This window comes from Stegostoma tigrinum, unplaced genomic scaffold (assembly GCF_030684315.1).
Source record: "Stegostoma tigrinum isolate sSteTig4 unplaced genomic scaffold, sSteTig4.hap1 scaffold_470, whole genome shotgun sequence".
Lineage (NCBI taxonomy): Eukaryota > Metazoa > Chordata > Chondrichthyes > Orectolobiformes > Stegostomatidae > Stegostoma > Stegostoma tigrinum.
The window spans coordinates 17,854-37,722 of record NW_026728398.1 but is presented as its reverse complement, the minus strand read 5'-3'; the positions used below and the strand labels follow the sequence as shown (position 1 = coordinate 37,722).

At 46.9% G+C, this 19,869-nt stretch overlaps 1 protein-coding gene across 7 annotated transcripts in view; it reads left to right on the top strand.

Annotated features, from left to right (window-relative positions):
- Positions 1 to 9,310, top strand: part of LOC132208561 (utrophin-like) — a 35,810-nt gene extending 26,500 nt beyond the window's left edge. For 5 of the 7 annotated variants that reach the window (XR_009444682.1, XR_009444683.1, XM_059644053.1 and 2 more), the window contains 2 exons: positions 1,694 to 1,962; positions 6,070 to 9,310. Coding sequence is in view for 4 of the 7 variants with exons in the window: in XM_059644053.1 (XP_059500036.1) it covers positions 1,694 to 1,962; positions 6,070 to 6,231 (431 nt within the window). In the remaining 3 variants the exon portion in view is untranslated. Of the gene's footprint in view, positions 1 to 1,693; positions 1,963 to 2,200; positions 2,488 to 6,069 lie in introns of those variants that run through there. The other 2 variants (XR_009444681.1, XM_059644051.1) reach the window with 2 other exon arrangements.
- The last annotated feature ends 10,559 nt before the right edge of the window (positions 9,311 to 19,869 follow it).

Sequence of the window (19,869 nt, the reverse complement as noted above, 5' to 3'; positions counted from 1 at the left end):
GGAAGAGGTGGGGTTGAGGGCCAGTGTGGGTACGGAAGAGGGAGCGTTCCATGTAACCTACAAAGAGGCAGGCATAGCTTGGGCCCATTTGGCTACCCTGGCCACCCTCTTTGTCTGTAGGAAGTGGGAGGAATTGAAAGAGAAACTGTTGAGGGTTGTTCAAGGACCGGAACTTGCCCCTCCTCAGTGGTCAAAAACACCCTCGACCGTGTCACCCGCGTTTCCCACAACTCATCCCTCACACCCGCACCCCATAATAACTACCAAAACAGTGTCCTCGTCGCCCTCACGTACCACCCCACCAACATCCGGATTCAATGCGTCGTCCTCCGACCCTTCTGCCATCCGCAATCCGACCCCACCACCCTTAGGTGACCCCCTTATCCGCTCCACACTCCCCTCTAGCACTCCCGACACCCAGCACTTTTCCCTGCATATCCATAAATGTTGTCATCACAACGTTGAAAATTCACTGGTCCCGATACCTCCCCCCCATCCCAGGCCCCAGGAAGAATTTCCTCATCAAACAGATGTTTACCTGCACATCTGCTAATGTGGTAGACTGTATCCACTGTTGCCATTGTGGCCCCCTCTACATCGGGGAAACCAAACAGAGGTTTGGGGACCGCTTCACCTGTGCTCAGTTTGCACTAAAGAACTGCACCTCCCAGTCGTGAACTGTTTCGACTCTCCCGACCAATCCTCAGGTAACATGTCCATCCTGGGCCTCCTGCAGTGCCACAACGATGCCACCTGAAGGTTGCAGGAGCAGCACCTCATATTGCGCTTGGGAACCCTGCACTCCATGGTATCAATGTGGACTTGACAAGCTTCAAAATCACCCCTCCCCCTCCCGCATCCCAAAACCAGCCCACCTATCCCATCCTGCCACCTCAAACCCCACCCCCATTTCCTGCCTCCTAACCTCTTCCCGCCCCGGAGACCTGTTCGTCCTCCCCGGACTGACCTCTCCCCTCCCTACCTCCCCACCTACACTCACCTCTGCTGGCTCCATCCCCACCTCTTGAACTTGTCTGTCTCCTCTCCACCTATCTTCTCCTCTATCCATCTTTGATCCGCCTCCCCCTCTCTCACTATTTATTTCAGAACTCTCTCCCCCTCCCCCTTTTCTGATGAAAGGTCTCGGCCCAACATGTCAGCTTTTGTGCTCCTCAGATGCTGCTTGGCCTGCTGTGTTCATCCAGCTGCACACTTTGTTATCTCTACATCTCTTAACAACCTCATTAAGTGAGTTCGAGAGAGAACTATGCAGGGTAGACTTTGGGTTTATCATTCTAACTTGCCAGTCCTGAAAGATGAAAGTTGGTTTCTGTTGGATGTTTGTCTCATAGCTATGAAAGATATCCTGAAAGGATTTTTCAAATCTTTTGTTGAGAATTGTACCCATTTAGTCCGTAATCCTTTTCCTTTTTTAAAGCTTCCTTGGTAGTGACAAATTTCAAATATCTGCGGAATTTTATTTGGCTTTGTATTGGTTCTCTGTGATTCTCTGTTCATGGCTCCACGACCTCCTGGCTAATTACAGAATTTATCATTGATGTGCTTCAGTCTTATATATCCCAATTTCAGGAGAAAGTCCAGAGAGACCTTTTAAAGGAAAGGGGTTTAGAAAGAAAATCTATCGATCAAAATCATGAACAGTTGATAAATTATTTGCACTTCATATTTCCAGAACCTACCCCGGAAGAGAGAGCCCAGAGAATTGCCAAAGCTGTCCGCAAACAGTCAACAGAAGTGAAGGAAAATTGGGAGCAATTGAAAACCCGTGCGAGCAACTGGCAGAAACAGGTGGAAAAGGCGTTGGAGAAACTTCAAGAACTGCAGAAAGCGCTGGATGATCTTGAGGCTCATGTGATAACAGCTGAGGGGGTCCACACTGATTGGCAACCTGTGGGTGACCTGCTTATTGACTCATTGCAGGATCACATTGATAAAACCACAGTAAGTGCAATTACATTACACTTCACTTATGAACAGATGTAACCAGAATGTTGTATCGAGACGATCAGTAATATGAGTACTTCAGTAATATTGATTGAATGGTTGTTAACTTAATTTGCAAATTAAAACTTAGTTGAGCATGCCTTCTGATGATATCACAACATGAATATCAGTATAATTGAGGATTCTATTAGTCAGTGACATCAGCTAAATTATCTGCTTGTTGCCATGTTATCAGGGTTAAAGGTAAAGTCTGAGCACGCCATTTGGCGACTCCTTAGAGAGAGACAACTGGTTATGATTTAACCTGAAGATCACCATGCCTCAGTCAAGTAGAGCGGTTGAGGCGAAGACCCTTTGTGGTAAGCTCACTGGTATGGCAATTGAGCCCTCTCTGCAGGGCATCACTCTGCATCACAAACCAACTGAATTTGAATAGAGTTTAGGATTGGAGAGCAATCCATGCAATTATTTTTTTTAATGAATGTTTCTCACTGGGACTCTCTCACTGGCAAACATTTTAAAAGCCAGCTCAGCCATACAGGCGAGATCAGTTCCTGATCTCAGCTGAATTTTTTCACCTGGGGTGGGTCAGCGTTAGGAGTTCAGTGATTGGAATGAATTCTCATTGTTAGCGAGAGGGATACTACACGTGAATAGATCGATGTTTTGAGAAGAGGATGAGATATGAGCCAAAGTTTAATTGATGTGGAAGACCAGCCACAATCATCATCGACGGTGGAGCAGGCTTGAGCGGCCATGCAACATTGTGCTGCCGCTATTTGACTTGTTCTGTGGAAAGGAAGGAAAATGGTCCAAGTGTCAATAATGATGAAGACCATATCATTCTACAACCTCAAAATTTGATTGTGTTCAGCATATTATCACTCCTGGTACCCCTAAATCCTGGTCTATCATCTCAGCAGCTCGACTCTGCCCATAAGCTGGTTACTTGTGACATTTTTGAGGGATCTTCCCAAGTCTGAAAATCATTTTTGTTTTTGTAGAATCAGAGTTGGCCAGTGTGGAAGGAGGTCGTTTGGCATATCATAGCTCTTTGAAGTAACTCCCCAGTTCGTCCCCCTCTGCTTGGCAATGACTTGAACCACTTATAAAATCTCTTTAATGGAGGGAAACTTTGAAGGCGTCTGAAAGGAGTATTCACGATCCCAGAATACAACTGAGCCTTATTAAGTTGTTAGTTCTGACGATCAAGAGCTTGATGAAAGAGGATTGTTTTAAAAAGTGCCTTAGAAGAGGAAACGTCCAGAGGCTAAGAGGTGTAGGAAGTTAGCGAGTTTTGAGAAGATTTGTTGCTCGGGTTGAGGGTCGGGATGTGAGTTTGCTCGCTGAAGGTGTAGGAAGTCTCTTCTTGGGTTTGAAGCCGACACAATTAAATGTTTGGCAACTAGTAGTGGGCCCTTTAAAATCAAGAGTGGGCAAGAGGACATAATTAGACGAGTGCAGATATCCTGAAGTATAGTTGGACTGGTGGAGATTACGAAAATAGCGATAGGCGTAGCCAAGGAACGATTTGTCAACAAAAATGAGAATTTAATAAAATTACTGTTAATAGTATCAGTCAGGTAGAAAGTACAGAGAAGAGGATTTGGTTCAAGGTGAGACTCGGGCAGTGGAGTTTTAGACGACGTCAAGTTTTCAATGGGCAAATGTGGGACTCCAACAGGGAATGCATTGGAATTGTCAGGTCCAGAAGTGAAGTAGTTCCAGATGAAGGTTTCACTGCTAATGAGCCAAGACAAGAGACAGGTAGGCAGGATTGAAAAGATGTAAAGAGACAGCTTCAGGGATTGCATGAATGTGTGGTCGGACGTTCATCATGGGATAAACAAGATGCCAAGGTTGTGCTGAGACAAGCGTAATATTACATTGTTGCCAAGGCGGAGTAATGCAATCAGTAGGTAGTGAATAGAGATTGGTGTGGGGACCACAAAGTGGTCTTCCCAGTTTGAAATTGTTATCTCTACATAGTTGCGCAACTTAATGTTCTGTTCAAAAGGCATTACTGACAAGGAAACAGAAGTTAGCCATTTGTTTACTTGTCAATATATCTTGATTTTTCCACCATGTTCTCCAATTATTAACACAACATGTGCACTGTACGAACTGAACTGTTCAAACCTTAAAAGGAAATGTTAAAATTGTGGAATATAAAGTTAAATTTATTTCATTGAAAATTTGAATAAATTACATCAAGGTTTGACCAAGACTGCAAGGAATTAGATGGAGGACCAGATGAATAAAACAAGCAGTGTTAAGGTGGTATTAGCTGGATGTTCCTGAAGAAAGAGAACGCAGCCAACCTTTCTTCCATAAGGGGGATTAATTGTGTGGTGTCAGACACAGTCGATTCAATCATTCCTTCTGTCTTTACTGTCTGACTGGACTGTGGTTGTAATATTTCCTTTTTTAAACGCTCAAGGTTCGACATACTTCACTTGACATTCTCATTTTATAAATTTTAAGAAGTTGACTTATTGTCAAGTCACGGTAGGATTGAAAACACATTGTACAAGTGTTTGAAGTCAGAAGTCACATGACACCAGCTTATAGTCCAACAGGTTCATTTGAAATCTCAAAGACTTTTGGAGTGCAGCCCCTTCATCAGGTGCAGTTCGTGAGGTGACCACAGAGAGACACAGCTTATCAGCAGAGAGATCAAAAGATCATAGAATTAGCGTGAGTGGAGTGTCAGATAATAACTCTGTACAGGTGACCAAGAGTGTTAGAGGCAAGTAAAGCGTTTATAAAGCCAATGTCAGTGCTGTGTTGTCATGATAATCAGGCAGCGCAACAGGAATGTACAAAAGGTGGCATCTCAGGTCAGACTCTGACTTGTAGCTTAGAGGCTTGTGTTCAGAATCTGTCTGAGAGTTTTAACCTTTATTTCAAAAGCAAGAATTTATAAGATACCACACTGACTGTAACTACAAGTTGTGTGTTTCTTCAACAAAATATCTGCAAACAAACAAACATCCTGGATGAAGACTTATTATCTGACACTCCACTCACACCAGTTGTATGATGTTTTGATCTGTCTGCTTATCAATTGTGTGTCTGTGTGTTTACCTCCCTGACCGCACCTGATGAAGGGACTGCACTCCCAAAGCTTGTGTGATTTCAAATAAACCTGTCAGATTACAACCTGATGTCATGTGAGCTCTGACTTTGTCTATCCTAGTCCAACACCAGCACCTCCACATTATAACTGTTTGGAACCAAGTCAGTGCAACAGGTACATATCGAACATTTGACTTCGGAAGAATGCCTAGTACTGAAAAATTCATTAATAACAAAGGATTTCTTCATTGTGCCATCTATCGTAACATGCTGCGTCTCACAGTCATAATGAAAGGATGGCCACTTCAATTTAGCAGGGCCAAGAACAGTTATGGACATTTTTAGCATGGGAGGAGGCCATTCAACCTATTTTATCTGTCCCAGCTCTCTCCCAGCACAAGAAAATTAATCCTTCTCTCGAACTCATTCCACATATTTCACAGAATTGAAATATATAGGTACATACTTAGGAGTTTTTAACATCAAGTGAGCAGTTCTCGCACTTCACCTTGTCACTAAAAATGGAAAACTTGACTTACAAAGAGTGGGTCTTTATTTTGTTCTGTTTGGATGATGAAGCAGATGCAAGTCAAAGTGCTGGAACTGGCCTCTTGAACTTACCAACTGTTCAACGTGTATAAAATGATTTCTGTGTGCATCTACTAAAAGCAGTTTTATGGAAGGAAAAGGTACCAAAGAAGATTTGGTGTATTGTGCTTGATGCTATTATACGCCAACCTGTGAAAACAGAACTCTACGACTGTGAGTGTTGAGTTCTGAGAGGGGGCTATCTTGTTTGAATTTACATTGCTAAGCCTAGGCCTATTTTCCCAACAGCAAAATTGGTAATCCAGCAAGAAATGGATATTTCTCACATTTGTTGGCTGTTAAGTGTCTGTTTAAAGTTTCCTTATATACAGGTGCTTAACCTGCTTTTCCAGTTGGAACATTTGTTGTGCCAATGAAAATTTTTTGAATGGTTTCACCTCCAGTTTTCCTGTTTATACATATTTGGTATTTTTTCAGGGTAAGGACTATCTGCAAAATCTGAGATTGGGTTTTGAAAGACAGCAGCCTTTGTTTTGGAGAGATAATGGGAACTGCAGATGCTGGAGAATGCGAGATAACACCGTGTGGAACTGGATGAAGACAGCAGGCCAAGCAGCATCTGAGGAGCACAAAAGCTGACGTTTCGGGCCGAGAACCTTCTTCAGAAAATGGGGAGGGGGTGCGGGTTCTGGAATAAGTAGGGAGAGAGGGGGAGGCGGATGGAAGATGGATGGAGGAGAAGATAGGTGGAGAGGAGAGTATGGGTAGGGAGGCAGGGAGGGGATAGGTCAGTCTGGGGAGGCCGGACAGGTCAAGGGAGCGGGATGAGGGGAAATAGGGGTGCGGCATGAGGTGGGAGGGGGGATGGGTGAGAGGAAGAACAGGTTAGGGAGGCAGGGACGAGCTGGGCTGGTTTTGGGATGCAGTGGGAGGACAGGAGATTTGGAAGCTTGTGAAATCCACACTGATACCATTGGGCTGCAGGGTTCCCAAGCAGAATATGAGTTGCTGTTCCTGCAACCTTGGGGTGGCGTCATTATGGCACTGCAGGAGGCCCAGGTTGGACGTGTCCTCTCAGGAATGGGAGGGGGAGTTGAAATGGTTCGTGACTGGGAGGTGCAGTTGTTTATTGCAAACTGAGTGTCGGTGTTCTGAAAAGCGGTCCCCAAGCCTCTGCATCGTTTCCCCAATGTAGAGAAAGCCACAACGGGGACAGCGGATGTTTTGGATATTTCTTAAGCATTGCTTTTCATTCAGAGTTGGTTCGATTTTGCTGAAGCAATAGACATAACTCACTATGACGTAGACAATGTCAGAGTTCATGTTTCGCGTCCTGTGACCCTTACTCAGATCTCACTCTTCACTGATGCTGCCAGACCTGCTGAGCTTTTCGAGCAACTTCTGCTTTTGTTGCTGATTTACAGTGCCCACAGTTCTTTTGTTTTTTACGACACAGACAAAACTCTATCTCTGCAGGTAGCATGATGCTGTATTCTTCAACTTCCCTGCCTTTTTGTAATAGAATATTGTCTGTTTAGGACAGAAGTGGCTTTTTTTGTTTGTTTTAACTTCTGCACATGCTTTCTCTGCAGGCTAAAAGTCTACACCTTTTCAGTTCACTGCAGTGCTGCATAATGAAGACTTGGAACATATTTTTTATAAAGTAGAAAATCAGTGTGGTTTGTTTTCCAAAATGTGATGTGTAAGTGCAACACTTAACAGTGTGTTCATCAAACTATTGTTTCCTTTGATCTTTGTGTTGCAGAAATTTCTAGAATCATTTCAAATATATTTTTCTTGATATATTTTAGCAGCTTTCCCGGAGCAAGTCTGTTTTCCTTCGGATGAGACGACTTTCAGACATACTCCCTTTATTATGAGATTTAATTGGGGTAAAATGAGGAGGATTTTTATTCACTGAGACACACATGACTTTCTGTTTAAAGCATTGGAAAAAGCATTCTGTTAGGACTGTCATGCTATCTGGTGTTTGTACCAGGCTTCCCAATTAACTGCAAGTGATTAAGGATGCTCATGGATGCCACATGTTATTACAAGAGGAAATGAACATCCAAGTAAGGATTTTATACCACATTTATACATAGCATGGACTATGCAGCATGGATGCAGTGACTGAGTGAAATGGGAAGCAGTGACTGAGTGAAATGGGAAGCAGTGACTGAGTGAAATGGGAAGCAGTGACGGAGGGAAATGGGATGCAGTGACGGAGGGAAATGGGGATGCAGTGACTGAGACAAATGGGATGCACTGACAGAGGGAAATGAGATACAGTGCCTCAGTGAAATGCTCACAGCGAATTCCCCCTCCAGTTCTGACCTCGTCACAGTGACTTGCCCCCTCCGTCCTGACCCGCTCACAGCGAATTCCCCCCTCCATCCTCACCCGCTCACAGTGACTAGCCCCTGCAGTCCTGACTTGCTCACAGCGACTTCTCTCTGCAGTCCTGACCCGCTCATTGCGACTTGCCCCTCCGTGCTGACCCGCTCACAGTGGCTTGCCCCCTCACTCCTGACCCGCTCACAGCGACTTGCCCCCTCACTCCTGACCTGCTGTCCATTGAGGAAACGAAGCAGAGGCTTGGGGACCGCTTTGCAGAACACCTCCGCTCGGTTCGCAACAAACACCTACAGCCTCACAGCACTGGGGGCACAGGTTCAATTCCAGCCTCAGGCAACTGTCTGTGTGGAATTTGCACCTTGTCCCTGTGTCTGTGTGGGTTTCCTCCAGGTGCTCCGGTCTCCTCCCACCGTCCAAAGATGTGCACTGTAGGTGGATTGGCCATGCTAAATTGCCCATAGTGTTCAGGGGCGTGGGTCTGAGTGGGATGCTCCAAGGTTTGGTGTGCACTTGTTGGGCCAAAGGGCCTGTTTCCACACTGTAGGGAATCTAAACAATCCTGTTCCCACATCTCCATGTTATAACCCTGCTGATCACTGCACACAGAGATGTTTGATAACAAAAGGATAACAAGACTATTCAAACCCAGTGCTGGAGATGTATTTTAAATGAGTATTTTAAATACACTGAGGCCAGTGTCGATCTCCAATTCAACTTTTATTTACAAATGAACTGTCTTCAACTTTAGCACTGTCTCATGCAGAGATAGTTACCAGGGTGTCAGCATCTCTGACCCTCACACTTCTTATCTGTCAGCCAGGGCTCCCTGATTTGGGCTGTTAATATGGACCAATCAGGCAACTCATATTCTTTGAGGTCAAACTGGCCGACCTGGTCACAAACCAGCGCAGTGTGTTCATCGAAAATCAAACATGTACGAGAAGGGTAACATTACATCCCCCTGTAAAGGAAGGCATGAGGCCAAACTGGGGAGGGAAAGGGAACTGCTGATTGGGGGTGGCCCAGAGAGTGGAAGAAAATCGAATGGGAAGAAGACCGTTTGAGACTGAGGGAGAGAGATGTAATTGCCTGAATCAGGAATTCCATTTGCGAAATGGATTTTTGTGTATACACCATGTTCAGTTTCCCCGATCTTCATCTGTACTCCTCTAAATCATTCGTATCTGAAATTTCTGTATCATTTCCAAAGGTTCTGTCTCTAATGTTATGCTGTTGGAATTGGTTGAACTGCAGAGATATCATTTATTTGCACAAATGCGTTCAGTGAAATGAGCTGCATGCTGTATATGTATTATTCTTCCTGATTCTATTATACGCATACAAATTCAAGTTAGTTCCACTTTTGAACAACAAACTGCTTTTAGATGTACGATGTATCTCATTTGCCTGCCACTTATTCTTGTTGATGAGTTGTGTTTCGGTTTTGTGAAGAAATATGAATGAGCTGGAGCACTCATGGCAATGCCCAATGTGGTGATCTTCCAACATTGCAGCTGGAAGGTGGGGCGGGGAGGGGGATGGGTTTCACAAGAACTATTGCAGAGGGAAATGGAGAGACAGGTGATGTCTGTGGCAGCACCGACACAGTGAGGAGAATGAAATGCAGCGGGAAGGGGAATCTGGCTGTATTCTCAAAGGCTGAATGGAAGAGGACAGAAAGGATTCACTCAGAGGAAGAGAAGATCAGACTGGACTGATTGTGAAACAGGTAATAATCATTGGCAAGTTACTGATAGGAGGGTGAATCATTCGGGCTCACTTTAAGACTGTTTACAGTTACCATATAGTTCCTGGGAGATGTGTAGATCAGGCCAGGCTCGTACAGAAACGCTTCCCGGAGTAATTAACATGGAGAGCCCACTGGGAAAGAGTGAGGGGTTGGCCGTCCTGCTTCCACTGCTGCTGGTGATGTCCAGGCCAGTCATTCTGGCCAGAGACTTGAGCTGCATCATCCGCACGAATGAACAATATGGAGGGTATGACAGTGAACTGGACTCGACGTCCAGATTTCTGAGGGAAACGGTTAAAGTTGCGAAGCTGCATAACATCTTCAGCACCCCTGCAGCCTGAGCATAGAGTAGAAACGCCTCGTCATAGCCAGACGGGTCTTTCCACCCATTGGATAGATTTCCTGTTTGCGCCCACACGTCCTCGATCATATACATTGAAGTCAAGCCGGTGTTCTTCTCTGACTACTGCCTCCTGCTGGCTGACTGTCACCTACAGGATGGCCAGCGGGCTGGCAAGGGGACATGGAAGCTGAATGTGAAACTGTTGACCCCAGATAAATCAGGAAGAAGCTCAAAAGAGAGCACACAGGTTGGAGAACGATGAACACACTTTTTGCACTCGGTGGGAGGCAGTCAAAGGGAACTCCAAGAAGCTCTTTGTCCTGAAAAGTGTTCAGAAGGTGAGAGAGAGTTGGGCAAAACTGTTCAAACTCCAGAAACCCATGCAAAACCTACTCTTACTACAGACAATTGGGTCACTGTCACGGAGGAGCCCCAGGAGGTGTCGAGGCAGCAAGCCTCACTCTCTGCCTTGGAGGCCTCCAAGATAATCTTGCGGTTCAGGGTCTGCATTGTGGACCAAGAGAGAATAACAGTCAGAGACAGACAGCACTGAAACAGACCGTTTGGTCCAACTTGTTCATGCTGACTCGATATCCTAAATAAATGTAGTCCCATTTGCCAGCATGTGGCCCATATCCCTCCAAACTCTTCCTATTCATTTTCCCATTCAGATGGCTTTTCAATGTTGAAATTGTACCAGCTTCCAGGCCCCTCTCTTGCAGCTCATTTCATACATACACCACCCTCTGCATGAAAATAATGTACCTTAAATCCCTTTCAGATCTTGCCTCTCTCAGTTTAAACCTATGCCCTCCAGTTATGGCCTCTCCCACCCCAGGGCAAAGGCAATGTCTATAAATCCTATCCATGCCTCTCACGCTGTTCCTAATTTCTATCAGGTCATCCCTCAGCCTTTGATGCTCCAGGGAAAATAGCCCCAGTCTGTTCACCCTCATCCTTTAGCTTTAACCCTCCAACCCAGTCACCATCCTTGTGAATCTTATCTGAAACCTTTCCGGTTTCACAACATCTTTCCGACAGCACGGAGACTGGAATTAGATACAGTACTCCAATGGAGGCCTAATCAGTGTCCTTGAAAGCTGCATGTGACCTGATGAGATGTGTTCACGTTCCTTCTTGAAGATGCTAAAGGAGAGCTAGGTGCTCCGCAGCCTCAAGGATGAACATAGCTCGATAAGTTTGTCTCAATCTGACATCCTGAAGCTCAGCAAATCCTTTTAAGCCAGTCCCTATGACACTATGCCCACAGACAGTGCCGTGACTCCCAGTCATTCCTGTCCTCGATCCTGGGGGTCTTCGACAACACCACGCAGGAGAGCCTGGACCGACCATTATCTCTGGATGAGCTGGTGAAGGCCTTGGAGTCCTAAGAAAAGAATAAAAACTCTGGGAGGTGATGCCTTGCCAGCCGAGTTGTATTCAGCTCTTTGGGAGTTGAGTGGCCAGGGCCTGCTGGAGCTTGGTGTTGTCAGGATGTCAGATTGAGACAAACGTATCGAGCTCTATTCATCCTTCAGGCTGCTGGAGCTGTACGACAGTATGCTTCTGTCAGGTGCTATGCGCAAATCCATGAGGAATGGTATCATCACCCTGACCTGCAAGTGGAAGGGAGTGAGGGAGGAAGTGAGAAAGCAACGACCAATATAATTGGCGAATGTAGCCTACAAAATTCTGTCTCAGTCATTTGTAACTGGGTCAGGTCTGCTCTGCGATTCGTGATTGACCCTGACCAAACCTGTGCTGCAGGGGACAGGACGATCTCTGAGAGCCTCGTGCTCCGAGGGATACGATCACCGGCAGGCAGAACAGAGGGGTGGATACCTGCCTCATCAGCCTGGACCAAGAGAAGGCCTTTGGCAGGATATTGCAGACCAACATGTGGGATGTGCTTTATAAAATGGGCTTTGGGGAGAGAATCTGCAATTGGGCCCGACAGATCGACACCGACATCATTAGCGCAGTCTCAATCTGCGTATGAGAAACACAGAGCTTACCCATCAGATCCAGGGTCTGGCAGGGCTGCCCACTCTATCGAGCCCTTTGCTGAGTCCATCAGGAAGGATGTGAGCCTGAGAAGTGTGATTATTCCAGGTAGAGCGGGCCTGCAGGTCAAAGCGTCCCTGTACGATAACGATGTCACCAATCTCTGCTCAGCCCCAGTGTCAGTGCGCAGGTTCATGAGCATCTGTGACCCTTTCAAACTGGCCTCGGGAGCCACGGTAAATCGAGACAAGAGTGAGGCCATGTTCTTTGGGATCTGGCCTGAATGATCCTTCATTCCCTTCACCGTCAGGGCAGATCACCCAAAAGTGCTGGGCACACAGTTCAGAGAGCCTGGGGCGTGCAGAAAGCCTTGGGAGGTGCACATTGTGGGTAAAATCCTGGTCATCAGGTGTGAGGCACTCTCTCCGTTGTTGTGCATGGCACAGTTCTGGCCCATCACCCACACTGCACTGTTTCCCTCATCCGAGCCATCTTCCATTCCTACTGGAAGCCTAAGATAGACCGTGTCTGCAACAACTCCATGTACTAAGCTCTGACTAAGTGGGGGAAGAACGTACCCAATGTCACCCTCATCCTGATGTCCACCTTGGTGTGCATTAAGCTGTGTGTAGACTCTCAGTACGCAAAGACCAAGTGTCACTATGTACTGAGGTACGACCTGATCCCAGTGTTGCGAACGAAGGGACTGGCCTCTCTGCCACGGAAAGCTCCAAGTAGTTGGACCGTTCTATAACATATGTCCTTTGTTGTGAAATTTGCAAAGAAACAAACCTCTGACCGCCAGTCCATCAGGTCGTGGTCAGCACGCAGCGTGCTCGAGACCCTGTGGGAAAAGGAGAGGCTGGATCCTGTCGTGTAGTTCCCAGAGCAGACTGACAAAGTCATTTGGTACAATGTGTCATCATCAGAACTTTCCAACAAACAACAAAACGTAGATTGGCGGGTGGTGAGAATCCTGTCAGATTGTTTATGTACACCTTGTTGGCCTGTGCCACAGTACACTGCCCTGGAAGTGGCTGTGGGTGAAACCCGAAACATCAGCTTTCCTGCTGCTCTGATGCTGCCTGTCGTGCTGTGTTCATCCAGCCCACACCTCGTTCTCGCAGACTCCAGCATGAGCAGTTCCTACTCTCTCTCGGCTCAGTGTGAGACCTTTTACAGTTACCGTATAGCTACAGGGAGTGTGTGGATGAGGCCAGGCTCAATGTTTACCTTCAGCATATAGTTATTGGGAGGTGCACGGATGAGGACAGACTTGCTGTGAGACTGTTCACAGTCACCGTATAGTAAGTCGGAAGCATGGAGATGAGGCCAGGCCCACTGTGATACTGTTTACAATCACTGTTTAGTTTCTGGGAGGAGTGTAAATAAGGCCATGCTTGGTGTGAGACTGTTTTGTGTCCCTGTATAATTACTGGAGGTGTGTCAGTGAGGTGAGGGCAATTGTCAGACCGTTTACAGTCAAGTAGGACTTCCTGTGAGTTGTGCGAATGAGGCCAGGGCCACTGTGAGACCATTTACAGTCACCGCATCATGACGCGGAAGCGTGTAGATGCTGCCAGGCTCCCTGTCAGTAACCAGGTGGTGTGTCCACGAGGCATAACTGGGATGCACTAAAAGCTTGGGGCATAACTGGGACGATGGGGTTGCTGCTGCCGAGGCACAGTCGGGAAGGACCACTGTCTGAGGTTTTCCTGCTGAAGGTAAATGAGGGTCCATTCAGTTATCGGACCCTCCCCGTGTCTCACATGTATGTAAATATTGTTGTTGTATGTCTATGAGAGGTCTTTGGTTCATTGGGTGGAGCCAAAGTCCAATGCTTTATTTGTTTATTTGATATGCATCTGGACAGAACGCAACTGCAGTTGTGACATTGCACATATACAAAAGAGATTTCTTGTGAAAAAGGTGTATTTTTCAAATCAGAAATGTGACTGGGAGGAGTGTGGATGAGCCCAGGCTCACTGTGGGTCTGGTTACGGTCACCACATTGTCACTAATATGTGTGTATATGAGACATGGCTGGCTGTGAGACTGTGAAAAATCACTAATTAATAAGAGTTTGTTTCTTCAATTATTTGTTGGATGTGTGTGTCACTGACTGGTCCAGCATTTATTTTCCATCCCGAATTGCCCTGGAGATGTTGGTGGTGAGCTGCCTTCTCGAACCGCTGCAGTTCGCCTGCTGTGGGTTGCCCCCACAGTGCCATGAGGGAGGGAATTCCCATCTTTTGAACAGTCGCAGTGAAGGATTCCGGATATATTTCTAAATCAGAATCACGAGTGGCTTGGAGTGGGATTGAAGGAGGTGTTCCTTGATGCCCTTGTCCTTCGAAATGGAAGCTGTCATGGGTTTGGAAGGTACTGCATGAGGAGCTTTGGCGAATTTCTGCCGTGCATCTTGTAGATCGTACACAGTGCTGCTGAGGCCACTCATCATTGGTGGTGGAGGGAGTGGATGATTGTCGATATCGTGTCAATGAACCGGGCTGCTTTGTCCTGGATGGAGTCAAGCTTCTTGCATGTTGTTCCAGATGCAGCCATCCTGGTAAATGGGGAGCGTTCCATCACAGTCCTGACTTATGCCTTGTCGACAGTGGACACGTTCTGCGGAATCAGGAGGTGGGTTAGTCGCCGCAGCATTCCTCACCTCTGACCTGCTCTTGTAGTCACTGTGTTTCTGTGGTGCGTCTGGTTCAGTTTTTGTTCAAAGCTCACCCCCATGACGGTGACAGTGTGGGACGCAGTGAATGTAACAAAATTGTTTGTCAAGGGGTGGTTGTCTCTTGTTGGTGACGGTTATTGCCTGGTATTTCTGTGGTGTGAATGTAACTTCCACTTGTCTGACCAAGCCTGGGTATTGCCCAGATCTAGTTGCATTTGGACAAGGACTGCTTTAGGATCTGAGGAATCATGAATGATGCTGAACATTGTGCAATCATCAGGAACATCCCAACTTCTGGCCTTATGATGAACGCAAGTTCATTGATGAAGCAGCTGAAGATGGTTATATCTCGGACACTGCCACGAGAAACTCCTGCAGGGATCCCCTGGAGCTAAGATATCTGACCTCCAATAAGATCATTCATTTTCCTGCGTGCCAGGTATGACTCCAGCAAGTGGAGAATTTGTCCCCTTATACCCATTGAGTCCAGTTTTGCTCGGGCTTCTTGATGCCACACTTGGTCAAATGTAGTCTTGTTGTAAAGGGCTGGAGCTCTCACTTCCTCTCTGGAATGCAGCTGTATTGTCCATGTTTGAACCAAGGCTGCAATGAGGTCAGGAGCTGAGCTGCCCTGACGTAACCCAAACTGGCCGTCGCTGAGCAGGTGCTGCCTGATAACAATGTTACTGACACCTTCTATCACTTTCCTGATGATTGAGTACAGCCTGATGGGGCAGTATATGGCCAGGTTGGATTTGTCCTATGTTTGCAATACAGCACATACTTGGGCAATTTTCCACATTGTCGGGTAGATACCAGTGTTGAAACTGCACTGCAACAGCTTGGCACGGGGAGCGGCACGTTCTGGAGCACAAGTCTTCAGTATTATTGCCAGAATATTGTCAGGGCCTGTGACCTTTGCAGTATGCAGTGTCGCCAAGTGTTTCCTGACATCACGTGGGGTGAATTGAATTTACTGAAGACCGGTATCTGTGATGCTGGCGGAGTCCGAGATGAATCATCCACTTGGCCCTTCTGGCTGAAGATTGCTATGAATACTTCAGCCTTATCTTTTGCACTGATGTGCTGGGCTCTTCCATCATTGAGGATGGGGATATGTGTAGAGTCTTCACGTCCAATCAGTTGTTTAATTGTGCACCACAGTAAATGACAAGATGTGGCAGGACTGCAGAGCTCAGATTTGCTCCATTGATGGTGGGGTCACTTTGCTGTGTCTATCACTTGCTGGCTATGCTGTTTGGCGGCTTCACCAGGTTTCTTTATTTATTCATTCATTCACAGGACAAGGGCATCATAGAATAGAATCAGAGAATCCCTACAGTGTTTTGGTATTTCCAGGGGGTCCCGGGAGGGGTGGTGTGTCGGTATTTCCTGGGGGTCTCAGGGAGTATGTCAAGATTTACAGTGGGTCGCAGGGAGTTTGTCTGTACAGGGATCTGGGGCTGTGTGTCCGTATTTCGAGGAGCTCCTGGGGAATGTATCAGTGTTTCGAGGGGACCCTGGGAAATGTGTCATTATATACAGGGAGTCCCAGGGAGTTTCTCAGTACTAAAAGCGGGGACAGGGAATGTGTCAATATTTGCAGCTGGTCCCGGGGAATATATCAGTATTTACAAAGGGTCCTGGTGAGTGTGGCAGTATTTTCAGGGGTTCTCTGGGACTTTGCCAGTATTTAAAGGGTGTCTAGGGAATATGTCAGTATTTAGAGGGCTTCCCGAGGAGTGTGACAGAATTTACAGGGGTCCCGGTGATTGCATCAGTATTTGCAGGGTGTCCCAGGGAGAGTATCGGTATCCGGGGGTCGAGTGTGTCAGTGTTTACGGGAGTTCCGGGCTGTGTATCGGTATTTACAGGGGGAATGGGGAATGTGTAATTATTTCCAGGGGGTCCTGGGAGTTTATCAGTGTTTACGGGGGTTCGGTGGAATGTGTCAGTGTTTAGGTGAAGTCCCAGGGAATGTGTTCGTGTTTAGAGGGGTCCCTGGGAAATGTGTCCGTATTTACATGCAGCCCCAGGGAGTTTCTCAGTATTTTCGGCGGATTCCAGGGAATGTGACAGTAGTTACAGTGTGTCGTGAGGTGTGTGTCGGTATTTACGGGATATCCCAGTATTTGTGGTTAGTTGTGTAGAGTGTGTCTGTACGTACAAGGGTCCGGGGATGTGTGTCAGTATACAGAGGAGGCCGAGGGAATTTTTCAGTGTATAAAGCGAGGCCTGGGAAATGTGTCAGCGTTTACAGAGGGTCCCTGGGAGTGTGGTGGCATTTTCAGGGATTCTCAGGTACTATGTCAGTATTTACAGGGAGTCCTGCGGAGCGTGTCAGAATTTATAGGGGCTCGGTGCATACTGACACACTCCCCTGGAATCCCTGTAAACACTGGCACACTCCCTGGGACCACCTTGAAATACTGTAGCTCTCCCTAACACCCGCTGAAAAAACAAAGTCCACGGGCCCCCCTGTAACTACTGACGCTCTCCCCAAGTCTCCCTGTCAATCCTGACACAATCCCTGAGACGCCCTGTAAATACTGACCCTCCATGGGACCGCCTGCAACTACTGACACACTCCCGGGAGCACCTGTAAATAATTACAAATTCCCCGGAACACCCTGTAAATACTGACACTCTTGGTGTCAAGAGCCCCTGTCAATACTGACACAGTCCCTGAACCCCTGTAGATCGCGGGAATTTTTCAGTATTTAAAGGGGGCCGCGGGAAATGCGTCAGTCTTTGCAGAGGGTCCCAGGGACTGTCAGTATTTTCAGGATTTGCTGGGACTGTGTCAATATTTCCAGGGGGTCCCACGGAGTGTGTCAGTTTTACAGGTGATTTCAGGGGCTTTGTCAGTATTTCCAGGGGGTCACACAGATGTGTCAATATTCACAGTGTGTCCCCGGGGACTCTGTTGGTCTTGACAGGGGATTACCAGGTCGTGTGTCAATATTTACAGGGTGTCACAGGTTGTGTGTGTGTGTGTCAATATTTACAGGGTGTCCCTGTGTGTGTGTGTTTGTGGGTATTTACAAAGATTCCCTGGGGAGTGTGTCAGTGTTCATTGTGGGTCCAGGACAGACTGTCAGTATTTATAGGACGTCCAGGGAGACTGTCAGTCTTTACAGGGGGTCCTCAGGAGTTTGTCAGAGGGTGAACGCTGAGGCAGTGCCTCATTATGCAGATGTCAGAATTCAGATAGTGTCCCTCGATGAGAGGGTCAGTACTGAGGTATTGCAGCTCTGTGAGCAGGTCAGTTCTTAACCAGTGTCTCGTTGTCAAGTGGTCAGTGCTGAGGCAGTGACTCCATGCTGGATGGTCAGTGTTGAGGAAGTGCCTCATTGTTAGAGGAACATTACGGAGGGTAAGTCTCAAGGTAATGGTGACAGAACTGAGACAGAGCCACATGATCAGAGATTCAGGGCTAAGAGATTGACTCAATCACAGCATTGTCTTGAGGCAGTCCCTCTTTGTGAGAGGTTTCGTTCTGATGGAGCGCATTTGTCAGAGGCGATCCATACTGATCCAGTGCCTCATTGTAGTGGGGACAGACTGAGAGGCTGCTAAACAATTATCAAGTCAGTTGTGACATATTACAGTTCTATCCTGGGGTCAGTCCTGACAGAGTGCCTCATTGCCAGAGTATCAGTACTGAGGTATTGAAGCGCTGTCTGAGCATCAGGGGTGAGGGAGTGCCTCATTGTCTCAGGGTCAGAAATGTGGGAGTGCGTTATTGTCAAAGGGTCAATGCTGAGGGAGTGCTGCCATTTAAGGGGGACAGAATTAAGGAAGTTGCTCACATTTCAAGGGCCAGTACTGAAATAGTTTTGCACTGGGAGGTCAGTGTGGAGGGAGGGCCTCAGAAGCAGTGGGTCAGTATGACGGTTTCCCTTATTGTCAGGGGGGCAGTTCTGAGGCACTGACTCGTTGTCAGAGGGTCAGTACGGAGGTATTGAATCACTGTCAGCGTATCAGAACTGTGGGGCTGTTTTATTGTCACAGCGTCAAAACTGACGCAGTGCCTCATGAAAAATGGGTTCGAATTGCGAGAGACCCACACATTACACAATCAGTAATGATGTATTGCAGCATTGTGAGATGGTCAGAATGAGAGAGGGCCTGATTGTCACAGGGTCCGCACTGAGCGATTTCATCATTTTCAGGCACTGCGTAGAGGCAGAGCCTCATTGTGATCGGGTCAGAATTGAGGGAGTGCCACTTGATTACAGGGGCAATACTAAGGTATTGCAGTTCTGTCAGGTGGTCAAATCTGATGGAGCTCCTCATTGTCAGGAGATCAGCACTGAGGTATTGAAACACTGTCAGAGCATAAGGGCTGAGGTGTTCCAGGTCTATGAGAGGTCAGTACTACGGGAGTGCCTCATTATCAGAGGTCCAGTACCGAGGGAGTGCACAATCGTCAGACTGTCAGTACTGAGGGAATGCCTGATTGTACACAAGGAATGTCTCAATGTAATGTATGATTAAAGATGCAGTGCTGAAGGAGTGCCTCATTCTCAGTGTCAGTTCTGAGGCAGGGTCACATTGCTGGAGGGTTGTTCTGACTTAGTGCATTAGTAACAGAGGGTCAATACTGAGGCAGTATCTCATTTTAGGGGCTTAGAATTCATGGGTGCTACATAATTAGGAGGTTAGCCCCGAGGTATTGCAGCTCAGGTGCGGTCATAAGTGAGGGGGGAGTGCAACATTGTCAGGGGTCAATTCTGAGGTGTCAGAAAAAGTCCTGCCAGAAACATCAGCAGGACTTGACAAAATCTGTTCAAGTGAAGCAATGCCTGGCCCGTTAAATAAGAGCAGGTTTGTTGGAGCCTATGTAAACGATAGACCTCAGTGTAATGGAGGAAGCATTGAGGGAGTCCTGTACTGATAATACAAGATAATAATTCATACATAATTGCAGCATTGTCAGAGGATCAGAACAGCCAGAGTGCATTATTATGAGAGACTGAACACAGAGGAGGAGCTTCATTGGAACGGGTTCAGAATTAATGGTGAGCAACACATTCAGAAGGTCAGTACGGAAGTATTGCATTTCTATTGGAGGCTCAATACTGAGGAATTACCTCTGTCAGAAGTTAGTACTTTGTCAGTCGTGAGGAATTG